Genomic DNA, 12,652 nt, shown 5'->3' with positions numbered 1-12,652 from the left:
TCAATTAAATAGCCTTCCTGCTTGTTCCCAGAGTCTGGTTGACAAATTTTTTACTTTGTGGGGAGGAGAGAAGAGATCAGAAGCTCTGCTTCTCTTCATTAGTAAGTACTGATGAGTCAAATGGCAGAGGAAGAGAATACAGAATGGATAACGTTAAAATGGATAAATTTATTCCCAAATAACTGAAAACTAACTTTGCAAATGGTCGTATCTTTGAAACACAAAATATGAGACTCATACAAAAGCTGCTACTCAAGGTATGATAGAAGAACATATTGAGGGTATATTCCAGGTAGCATGTTTCTTGGCTTACCTTACAGTGGTTAGCTTGCTTGTGAGGACATCAGTAACTTCATACCTGGGTTTCAAGGGTATTTCTTCATTGATTTTAAGTCTGAAAATATTTCCCTCTATGCCAAAAACTTCAGCCAGGAGTGGAACCTGGAAACACATACATGAGATTAGTTCCAACAGCTTACCTAGGTCAGTTCTACAAATTACAATAATTAGAAAACTATGTTTACATTATTACAGGGCAAGCTAATTGGTGAACAATGGCAATCATGAAGGAAAAGGCTTTCTAGTCTATAAATGTACTTGCCTGGCTCTACCTATAGTAGAAACAAACACCTCCTACGTGTTCTAGGGCTGTGCGCGTGCATGCCGGTTCAGTCACGTCCAACTATTTGCCACCCCATGGACTGTAGTCCGCCAGACTCTTCTGTCCATGGGATTTCCCAGGTAAGAATACTGGAATGGGTTGCCATGCCCTCCTCCAGGGGATTTTCCTGACCCAGGGATCAAACTCTCATCTCCTGCATTGGCAGGTGGATCCTTCACCACTGAGCCACTTGGGAAGCCCCATGTATTGTTACTATAATGTCTGTTAAATGAAAAGCTAAGAAGGGTAGGCGGTGTGAGGTAATGCAGAACAGGTATGATGTGATGCGAGTAAGATATAGGAAGCTGGGAGAATATTAAATCAGCATCAAAAACCAAAAACAAAGCAAAATAAAATCCCTCAAATGATGTTACTGGAACCTTGATTCTTGAGAGTATAGGAAATAGTCAGGGAACTTAAGCAGTGATAGGACACTGATGAGTGACCAAGTATAAGTGGTAAATAGGCTGTGAGTCCTTTTACAGACATTCTTATTATAAAATAGGGTTATGATGCAGTAGTTATCAGTAATTATTTTCCCCAGCTTTATTGAGAAACAATTGACATGTATAAGTTTGTTGTTCAACTCCTTGATTTGTTACTTATAAACTGCAAAACTGATCACCACCATAGCATTAGCTAACATCTGCATCAAGTCACATAATTACCATTTCCTTTTTGTGGTGAAAACATTTAAGATCCACTCTCTTAGCAATTTTCAAGTATATAATAGAGTACTATTAGCTACAATCACTAGGCTGTACATTAAATCTCCAGAAGTTATTCATCATATTATAGTCGGAAGTTTGTACACTTTGACCAATACCTCCCCCTTTCTTCCACCCCCAATCATACTTATATGCTTACTGTTCTTTTATATATCTGATTTACTTGAAGTATGCCATCAGGATTCTAAGATTTGAAAATGTGTCCAAATGTAAGACTGAAATCCTATTAGAGTATGTATTCTTTCCCAAATTAGACATATATTTCCACTAGTCTCTCAAATTTAATTCAGCTAACATTTATTTGGAATCTAATATTGCAATGTGCTGATTGCTGTGAAAAGGATGGCTAAACTCAGGGAGAGTGCAATTTAGAGGAGATGGAAGACGTATGTAGTAACTATAAAGTATTTTATGATAAGTTCAGTGGTCATGTATGGATGTGAGAGTTGGACTGTGAAGAAAGCTGAGCGCTGAAGAATTGATGCTTTTGAACTCTGGTGTTGGAGAAGACGCCTGAGAGTCCCTTGGACTGCAAGGAGATCCAACCAGTCCATTCTAAAGGAGATCAGTCCTGGGTGTTCTTTGGAAGGAATGATGCTAAAGCTGAAACTCCAGTACTTTGGCCACCTCATGCAAAGAGCTGACTCATTGGAAAAGACCCTGATGCTGGGAGGGATTGGAGGCAGGAGGAGAAGGGGACGACAGAGGATGAGATGGCTGGATGGCATCACCGATTCAATGGACTTGAGTTTGGGTGAACTCCGGGAGTTGGTGATGGACAGGGAGGCCTGGCATGCTGCAATTCATGGGGTCGCAAAGAGTCGGACACGACTGAGCGACTCAACTGAACTGAGACAGGACAAGGACAGTGCTGTGCCAGGAATATTGATGACTGTAAGGAGAAGGGCCTCGGGCATCTCTCTGGAGGAAGAAGGACTTGGCCAGGGCCTGCAGGAATTAGCAGGACTCTGGATAGGCAAAAATGGGGCAAGAACATCCTAGGGAGAGGGCACACAGGTTGTCTGCCTATGTGTGATTAACAAATATTGAATCCAGTTTATGCACTCAGAGATCCTCCAATTTTTAGTAAAATAACTTTCTTTTAAAATTTATGTTTTAAACCAGAGACTCCTCTGGAATGTTCTGTTCTTGAGGCTACAACCTAGGAAAGAATCCTAATTATATGAGAAAAAGTAGCAATAACTCTGCTTTTCCCATATGATCTTATGCAAGCAAACACATATATCAGTGTCAAAGCCCCATTTTGTTTTCATTTTAACTTAAGCAAACCAATTTTGCCAATAGGTAACTCTTTTCAAAGTTAATATCCAGGTTCATTCTTATCTCTTATTATCAACATATTCCATATTATCATCAACATAGCTTCATTTCCTTAGACCTTAAATCTGTGTTTACTGGCTTAAAATAATTAACAGTAGTGGACTCTCAGAAGTCCAATAAGTAAAGCTACTTGGGTTGAAGACAGCAGAAAGAAGCTCAGAGCCTCTACCTTTGAGCCCCCTCTCCTCCCTGCATTGAGTCCTGAGACACCTCCATGGAAACCTCAGGGCTCTGTGGATGACAGTTCATAAACCACTTTCTTGGGCTTCTTAACTGCCAGTTATTGCCCAATTATTCCACCAAAACTTGGCCATCAAAAAGTCTGGACATGAGTGTTATATCCTTCTATCTAAAACATTGAGAATTTCTAAATATTCCTGCTCTCTAGAGACTTGTTTGTACATTTATTTTAAAATAATATCCAAATAAATTATTGAATCTCTATTAATGATTTAAAATGATGAAAAATACATTGTTACAGAAGTTAGATTCTAGTCAAGGCTATGGTTTTTCCTGTGGTCATGTATGGATGTGAGAGTTGGACTGTGAAGAAGGCTGAGCACCAAAGAATTGATGCTTTTGAACTGTGGTGTTGGAGAAGACTCTTGAGAGTCCCTTGGACTGCAAGGAGATCCAACCAGTCCATTCTGAAGGAGATCAGCCCTGGGATTTCTTAGGAAGGAATGATGCTAAAGCTGAAACTCCAGTACTTTGGCCACCTCATGCAAAGAGCTGACTCATTGGAAAAGACTCTGATGCTGGGAGGGATTGGGGGCAGGAGGAGAAGGGGACGACCGAGGATGAGATGGCTGGATGGCATCACTGACTCGATGGACGTGAGTCTGAGTGAGCTCCGGGAGATGGTGATGGACAGGGAGGCCTGGTGTGCTGCGATTCATGGGGTCGCAGAGTCGGACACGACTGAGTGACTGAACTGAACTGAACTGAACATAGATAAGAGTAATAAAAATTGCAGCAAGATGGATTTATGGAAAATAAGAAACATAAAACTTTTAAACATTTTAAATAAGGTGAGACAGCACGGGTTTTGCTCCCTTAGAAACATTTGAGATATGTAAATCTCTCCTACCAGAGAAACTGAAATAAATTATCAGAGAAAGGAATACATTTTGGAAGTTCATTTTAGTACTACAAGTCTCTACTTGGTTTTTCACTGAGGCTCACCTCTGTAGTCTGGAGAGTATAAATTCCCATTTCCTATCTTATTTCTCCCATACTCAATAAAAATAAAACCTGGTAGTTTACAATCCATCAGTCTAGTTTTTATTTCTTTGCTTAGAAGAAAAAAAAAGGACAAATTATAAAAAAATCACTGGTAAAAACACCCTTGTTTGTATATTCAAGCAGCAGATTTATCACAATTATATTAAATTAAAAAAATAAAATTTCACCCAGTACTAGTAGAGACTGTGACTGAGTTAACAGAAGAGCCCTAGAACACATATTTAAATGGTGGTGGGTATTAACAAGGGAAATTATGACCTCATCAACTTCTCCTTGATGGGTAGCTCTTGCTTTTCCTCTGGCACTAGGTCTCTCTACTACACTGTAAGGAAAGCTAACGTAAAGGCCTAGAAGAGTGAGCAAGGACCTTTCCCAGCTATTGGTCAAGACCTCCCAGGATTCAGAGAATGGTTTAAGAGTTCATTAAAATAGCTGTAGGGGACTTATTGCTCCTTCCTCAGTGGCACCTGGTTGGTTTATTGTAAGCACTGATCTTCTATGGAGAACACTGGCAAGTTAAACTGGATATTAGCCTGTCTCCAAGGACAATTAGCCTGTCCAGGTATGTTTCTGATTGCTTAGATAGATTCCAAACTATTTTGCCTGTTCCTGGCCATTTCTGCAGAAATAATCCTGGATAACAAGTGGCAGTTGTTCCTCATCAGCTGAGGAGGTGGCTGGTTGGGCAAAGTCTCATTTTCATGAGGCTTAGATGAAGACGCAAGGGGTAATTTCATGGAGGTGCTCAGAGATCTCCTTGCATTCTTGAAAAAGATGCTAGAAGTGTTGTCTCTGGTGAAAATTTGCAAATAGACTGCAAAGCAAACATTTTGCCAAATGGTCATTTATGTCATAAAAGAGCAAAAATTAGCAACATAAAGTAGGTAAAAGACACAGGTCAGCTCCAAATAGCCTCACTAGCAGTGCTTTTTCGGAGAAGGCAATGGCACCCCACTCCAGTACTCTTGCCTGGAAAATCTCAAGGATGGAGGAGCCTGGAAGGTGGCAGTCCATGAGGTTGCTAAGAGTCAGACACGACTGAGCAACTTCACTTTCACTTTTCACTTTCATGCATTGGAGAAGGAAATGGCAACCCACTCCAGTGTTCTTGCCTGGAGAATCCCAGGGATGGGGCCGCCTAGTGGGCTGCTGTCTATGGGGTTGCACAGAGTCGAACATGACTGAAGCGACTTAGCAGTAGCAGTAGCAGCAGCAGCAGCAGCAGCAGTGCTTTTTAGGTATACTCAGAAGACAACCCACTCCAGTACTCTTGCCTGAAAAATCCCATGGATGGAGGAGCCCGGTAGGCTATAGTCCACGGGGTCACAGAGTCAGACACAACTGAGTGACTTCACTTTCACTTTCAGAAGACAACATAAATTTCCCTTCTCTGATGTCACAAGAGTATATATTCTCTGTTTCTCAATCCAGGTCAAATTTTGACTGAAAGTAAAAAATCAATAATAGCAGGGAAAAAGGAGTTCTAAAAAAGCAGTCAACACTTTACTGATAATACCTTTAATGTTTTCTTCTGGAAGCTTCTTTGTCAAATATCTGATTATTACATCATAAGAAATAAGATCCTATGTGAAAACTTTGGCATTTGAACCTGCAACCAGCTTTTCTTAAAGACCTAGGTGTCTTGACTTAGAAGCAACACACAGGCGACACTTCAGTTCGCTTTGTAACATTATGGTGTCCCAGGAACTTAATGTTTGCTAAGGACTGAACTGTGTCATCTTCTCCCTTCTCCCAACCCACCCCTGCCTCATCCAGCCCTCCAATTCATATAAGGTGAAGTTGCTCAGTCATGTCCGACTCTTTGCAACCTCATGGACTGTAACCTACTAGGCTTCTCCGTCCATGGGATTCTCCAGGCAAGAATACTAGAGTGGGTTGCCATTTCCTTCTCCAGGGAATCTTCCCAACCCAGGGACTGAACCCGGGTCTCCCGCATTGGAGGCAGACGCTTTAACCTCTGAGCCAACCTTAATCCTCAATGTGATGGCATTTGGAGATGAAGCCTTGGGAGGTGACTAGGTTTTGATGAGGTCATGAGGGTGAAATCATGATGGGATTACTGCCTTTATAGGAAGAGACCAGAGAATAAGCTCTCTTTCCACCAGCCATGGAATTAAAAGATGCTTGCTCCTTAGAAGAAAAGCTTTGACAAACCTAGACAGCATATGAAAAAGCAGAGACATCACTTTTCCGACAAAGGTCTGTATAGTCAAAGCTAGGCTTTTCCAGTAGTCATGTATGGATGTGAGAGTTGGACCATAAAGAAGGCTGAGAGCCGAAGAATTGATGCTTTCTAACTGTGGTGCTGAAGTGAGAATCCCTTGGATGGCAAGGAGATCAAACCAGTCAATCCTAAAGGAAATCATCCCTGAATATTCATTGGAAGGACTGATGCTGAAGCTGAAACTCCAATACTTTGGCCACCTAATGGGAAGAGCTGACTCATTGGAAAAGATCCTGATTCTGGGAAAGATTGAGGGCAGGAGGAGAAGGAGGCGACAGAGGATGAGATGGTTGTATGGCATCACTGACTCAATGGACATGAGTTTGAACAAACTCTGGGAGATAGAGAAGGACAGGGAAGCTCGGTGTGCTGCAGTTTGTGGAGGTGCAAAGAGTCGGACATGATTAAGCAACTGAATGACAACCACCACCACCATGTGAATATACAGTTGACCCTGCAACAGAGATTTGAACTGTGTGAGTCTGCATATACATGGATTTTTTTTCAATAATAAATACTAAAGGGACTTCCCTGGCAGTCCAGTGGTTAAAACTTCATGCTACCACTGCAGGGGGTGCAGGTTCAATCCCTGGTCAGGTAACCAAGACCCCAGAGCCCACATGCTGAGTGGGGCAGCCAACAACAACAAAACTATAGTACCACATGGTCGTTGGTGGGTTGAACCTGCAGATGCAAAATTATGTGTACTAAGGGCCAACTGTGAAATTATACTTGGATTTTCCACTGCATGGGGATCTCAGCACCACCAAGCCCTATATGTTCAAGGGTCAACTGTACAGAAAGGAGGCAGCACCCAGGAGTGGAACCTTGATCTTGGGCTTCCCAGACTCCAGAACTGTGAGAAAGAAATGTCTGTTGAGACACCCGGTGTTATGACAGTATGAGCTGAAAAAAGTTAAATGAACCTTGGTTCTGTCTCCTGGTTGCTTATAAAAGGGCAGGTTGGGGGAAGGGAATTGGGAAGAAAAATTAACAACAGATATTGACAACAAAGCTATTGCTTTAAGAGTTTAAATGGGGTGGGGTAGGCAGGCACTAAGAGGGCTGGGTTTGCCTCATCAGTGGAATCTGAGAATTGCAGCTGTGAGCTGAATATGATCCTCCTAGACTTGGGGCTCTGTCTCTCTGAACCTGAAATAAAAAGTTATCATTTTGAACAAGTGGACGTATGCAGCTTTTTAAAAAACCTCCAGACTATACCCATACCATATCCTTATTGAAATCTCCCATGAAACACCCATCTCATCCCAGAAACAACCACTAGTGGTGGCTCCCTGACTATGCAGTGAGCAGGATACAAGGTTCAGGCAACTTAAGGAATTACTATATGAATCTCTGTGGTCTCTAACAAACAGAGAGGGTACAAAACCTTAAGTTCCTATTAGTCATCTCAATTCTAAGTGACAAGGAGGACATTAAAAATACATTAAAATGAAGTTCAGCTCAGAATTTGAGGGTGATCTCCCCAAACATACACGTGCATGCATTTGCCTGAGATCAGAGTATGTGGATTTCCTGCACAGCCCTGTTAATTCCAATAACTGAACGTGGAGTTTGTTCCACAAGGTCCTCAAAGTTGTTGGTCTTGGGAACCGTGCTGCTGACATCCCAGATCACTTGCCCTTGCTTGTCTGACTTCTCAGCTCCCTTCTGAGTCACGTGCTGTCTTGTGCTAAGCTCCCGTGGGTCTCCCTGGACTATGGCTTCTTTTTCTTTGAAGGCATACAGATCTGGTGGGCTCTGGTTCTAGCTCCTGACCTGAACGGCACTGTCCCTCATGTTCAGGATCCAAAGCGAGGTGTGTACAAAAAAACTCACCAATAGTCTTCTAAGAAGCCGTGTGAGAGGGTCCACCACTCACTCCATTGGTATGGAGCTGCACTGAGAAGCTGCACTTTGGCCCATATGGGTATTCTGAGTGCCTTAATATACTCTGCCTCAGCATGTGTCATCTAGACAGTGGATTGTTAAGGTGCTCTGCAGACTGAGAATCTTCCTTGGTGGCTGAGATGGTAAAAGCGTCTGCCTACAATGCGGGAGACCTGGGTTCAATCCCTGGGTCGGGAAGATCTCCTGGAGAAGGAAATGGCAACCCATTCCAGTACCCTTGCCTGGAAAATCCAATGGACAGAGAAGCCTGGTAGGCTACAGTCCATGGGGTCGCAGAGTCGGACACAACTGAGTGACTTCACTCACTCACTCAGCAGACTGAACCTCCCCAAGAATGGAAAGGAATTCCTGCCTTGACCACAGGACAGCTGCAGCTCTCTGGGGCCAGACGTATTGGAGACAAGTAGAAAAAGAGCAAGTGACAGGAAAAATGCTAAAGGAAGCGACCTGGCTGCTGATATTAGGGCTACTGACTCCTGGAGGGTCTCTTGTGGACTCCTTGGATTTCCTGGATCCACCTGCTTCTGCTGATGCTGAATACAGGATCCTGGCTGGGTACTGGCTATTAAACCACATGCAAATAGTGGTTGGTTCTCTAGGAAATAAATTAATGCTATCCCATATTTTCCCATGAAAAGCTTTCAAACCTGGCTACAAAAGGATGCCAAGTTTGGGAGACTTGGATCAGTAGTCAAGGAACTATGACTTTGAGGGTACCGTGAGCTATGAACTCAAAGGTCTCACAGATGCCAAGTTGGGTGGGAGGAAAATTCCTCTAGAAGGAGATGAGTGGTATAAGAAGCAGCACTAGGTTTTGAAGAAAGGCTAACCATCCCATCAGTGTAGTTAGGAGAAATGAACAAAGTGTGCTGCTACCACAAACGCATCCTTACATAACCGGAAGTTGGGAACGGGGGTGATGACAGAGAATCCAGACCTGCTGATATGACTCTAGCCCCTGTTTTGCATTCAGGCAAGAAAATTATGTCAGAAGATTCTACATCTTTGAAATGACTAAAATCTCTATAACTTCTTATGGAAAGTAGTCTTCCTCACTGTGCCACTGCTCCTCCTGCCCCTGGCGGCTCAGACAGCAAAGAATCCGCCTGCAATGCAGGAGACCTGGGTTCAATTCCTGGGTCAGGAAAATCCCCTGGAGAAGGGAATGGCAACCCACTCCAGTATTCTTGCCTGAGAATCGCATGCACAGAGGAGTCTGGCAGGCTATAGTCCATGGGGTCACAAAGAGTTGGGCACGACTGAGTGACTAACACTTCCACTTCACTTCACTGGCTAAGTTAAGTGTAAGTAAGTAAGTGTTAGTTGCTCATTTGTGCCCGACTCTTTGCGACCCCATGGACTGCAGCCCACCATGTTCCTGTGTCCATGAGATTTTCCAGGCAAGGATACTGGCGCGGGTTGCCATTTCCTTCTCCAGGGGATCTTCCCAATCCAGGGATCGAACCCAGGTCGCCTGTACTGAAGGCAGATTATTTACCAACTGAGCTACAAGGGAAGGGTAAGTTAAAGGCCTTACAAATGTTACAGAGAATGCTCTAATGTTGTGGGGCAGTTTTGGTTCTGTCTTCTCTGAGGGGATTCCTTGGTGTAATGCTATACAGCACGTGACACAGCACCACAGGGAGCTTGCTCACAATGCTGCAGTGAAAGTGGGGATGTCTTCTCAGTATGCTCCACAGATCTGGGATTTGTTAGTGAGCTGATGGAGTTACTATCTAAGCTGTCATGGCACCGAGACTGCATGTCTTTACCTATGTTCTTCAGTGAATTACCAATTAAACCAGATTGGTCTGGGAGGCCTTAGAAGCTTCGGACACCTTTAGAAGATGGGAAAAGATCTGAAGTGAGGGTCAAGCTGGATGCATCAGCTGTTTGTGAGCTCAGCCACACTTCTGAGCTCAGCCCACAGCACTTCCTCTGTGACTGGCCCATGGGAAGTAGTGTGAAAACCCGACAGATGAGAAAAAGCACTTAGGACACTGTTCTAATGTTTCAGTATGTAAGAACTGCGGTGATCTGTGAGTGAAGCAGCTTCGGTAGGGGAACATTTGAGACTTATTCAACAGCAGAGACCATCATTCCTCTTGTTCACTCACATGAGGTTTGGCCGTTCACTGAATCTGGACCTTGCTTAAGTATAAACTGTGTTAACAGTGATAGAAAGAGCACAGGTACTTGACAGAGTCTACAGTCACAGGTGAAAATTCTGCTTACTAGCTATGGCTCTGGGAAGGTGGTCTTTTAGACTTCAATTTCCTTATCTAAAAATTGGGGACAATGCAATGTACCTCTTAGATATTTTCTAAAGATTAATTAAAAGGAAATAATATTTGTAAAACATCTAAGAAAGCATCTGATACAAGGCAATCTATATGTTGACAGTCATATTACTTTTAAAGTAACATTGTGTAGATAGTAAAGAGATAGCATGACTTCTCTCACAAAGTTTATTTTTGAAGCAAACACAGTTTAACTAGGCTTTATAGAAATTCACTTCATTCAACCCAAATAAATATAGAAACAAAGAATTCTCTGTAGAAAATATTTTTTCTTACCTTTGCTGGTTCATTGATGATTTGAAACCTGGCACTGTCTTTGCCTGTTGTGACTGACTCCAATAATGCCCGATAGGTAGACTTCTTGGAGAGCAGCTGTTTCTGACGCCTGCAGATAGGAAGTATACAGATGCCTGAGAATGATTTGTGACTCAGCCTCCAAAAGACTATATTACCATGTGGAAGTTATTAAGATTTCACTTCAACAATAAGTGAACTGGGCACAGGCAGTATATTAGTACTTCAATAAAGCACTAACAGAAGTACTTTAGAGAGCTAATAAAATTAATGAGTGCTAATACAATTAACTCCGGAGAAGGCAATGGCACCCCACTCCAGTACTCTTGCCTGGAAAATCCCATGGACGGAGGGGCCTGGTAGGCTGCAGTCCATGGAGTCGCTAGGAATCGGACACGACTGAGCGACTTCACTTTCACTTTTCACTTTCATGCATTGGAGAAGGAAATGGCAACCCACTCCAGTGTTCTTGCCTGGAGAATCCCAGGGATGGGGGAGCCTGGTGGGCTGCCATCTTTGGGGTTGCATAGAGTCGGACACGACTGAAGTGACTTAGCAGCAGAAGCAGCAATACAATTAACAAAATAAGAGTACTAGTAAAATTGTTCACCATAACACTGCTCAAGGATGGTATTTTGTTCCCTTTATTGAGAAGGTGGGGCAGGTTTTTTGGGGGGGGGATCTTAGTTCCCCAACCAGGGACTGAACCAGTGTTCCTTGCTTTGGGAACATGAAGTATTAACCATTGGCCTACCAGGGAAATCCCAAGGGGCAGTTGTCATAGGTGACATTTGTTAGCTTGTTGATTTCTCTCCCTCTTTCCATGAAATGTACACTTTAATAGAAACTTGGGAAATCCAATATAATCTAGTGGTTTGACAATATGATCTTTCTACCTCTAGAGTAGTGTGAATAAATTGGAAAGTTGTATGATATAACGTTTGGTGACTTCAGTTTTAGGACCACATAGGGGTAGACACTCAAAAAAAAAAAAAAAAGAACAGATTTTAAAGAAATATTTGTTGAGGCTCTGGGGAAACAGGCAATCATATATTGGTGATGGGAGTACAAAATGACACAATCTCTATGGAGGGATACCTAGTAATAGTTAAAATTTCAAATACATTTATTCTTTGACCTAGTAATCCCACTTCTGGAAATTCACCCTATAAATAGACCTGCATGTGTAGGAAATGACATATGCATAGCTTTCTTTTTTTTTTTTTTGGTCACACCATACCATGTGGCATGTGAGATCACCTGAGCAGGGATTGAATCCATGCCCCCTGCGTTGGGAGCATAGAGTCTTAACCGTTGGACCACCAGGGAAGTCCTGATATATCTATAGCTTTTCACTGTGGCAGTGACATTATAGCAAAAGACTGCAAACAACCCAAAGTCTAGCAAGAGGAAAGAGACTGAATAAATTATAATATAATTTACCCAATGGAATACTATACACCTGTGAAAATACAACCTCCATGTATTCTTGCAGAACCCTTCAGAATAAATTATTAAGCAGGGGAAAAAAAGAGGTAGGAAACATAGGTTCGATCCCTGGGTCAGGAAGATCCCCTGGAGTATGAAATAGCAACCCATTCTAGTATTCTTGCCTGGAAAATTCCACAGACAGAAAAGCCTGGTAATACTAAACAATATTACAGTTTATGGGGTACAGTACAGTTCATGGGGTCTCAAAAGAGTCAGACACAACTGAGTGACTGATCATACATGCATAGATAGAAAGCTATATGGTGTAAGAATAGTTGTAATATAAGAACATATGCATTCACTAAAACAAATACTGGAAAGAGAAATAAGAAATGAATAAACCTCGTTACTCACAGGGAAGGTGTGGAGTATTGTGAAAGGGGACAGGAATGAAAGTAACTCTTCAATGTGTTTCTTTTCATAGTATTTGATTTTT

General features: G+C 42.5%; 1 protein-coding gene across 2 annotated transcripts in view; it reads right to left on the bottom strand.

Moving 5' to 3' along the window:
- Positions 1 to 12,652, bottom strand: part of GANC (glucosidase alpha, neutral C) — a 72,915-nt gene that overhangs the window by 57,531 nt on the left and 2,732 nt on the right. Inside the window, exons 4-5 of one of the 2 annotated variants that reach the window (XM_052646404.1) lie at positions 10,708 to 10,816; positions 314 to 441 (exon numbers count right to left, since the gene is read on the bottom strand). In XM_052646404.1, coding sequence (XP_052502364.1) covers positions 314 to 441; positions 10,708 to 10,816 — 237 coding nt within the window. The remainder of the gene's footprint in view (positions 1 to 313; positions 442 to 10,707; positions 10,817 to 12,652) is intronic. The other variant, XM_052646406.1, reaches the window with a different exon arrangement.

This window comes from Budorcas taxicolor, chromosome 10 (assembly GCF_023091745.1).
Source record: "Budorcas taxicolor isolate Tak-1 chromosome 10, Takin1.1, whole genome shotgun sequence".
Classification (NCBI taxonomy): domain Eukaryota; kingdom Metazoa; phylum Chordata; class Mammalia; order Artiodactyla; family Bovidae; genus Budorcas; species Budorcas taxicolor.
This window is presented reverse-complemented; position numbering and strand designations above follow the sequence as displayed.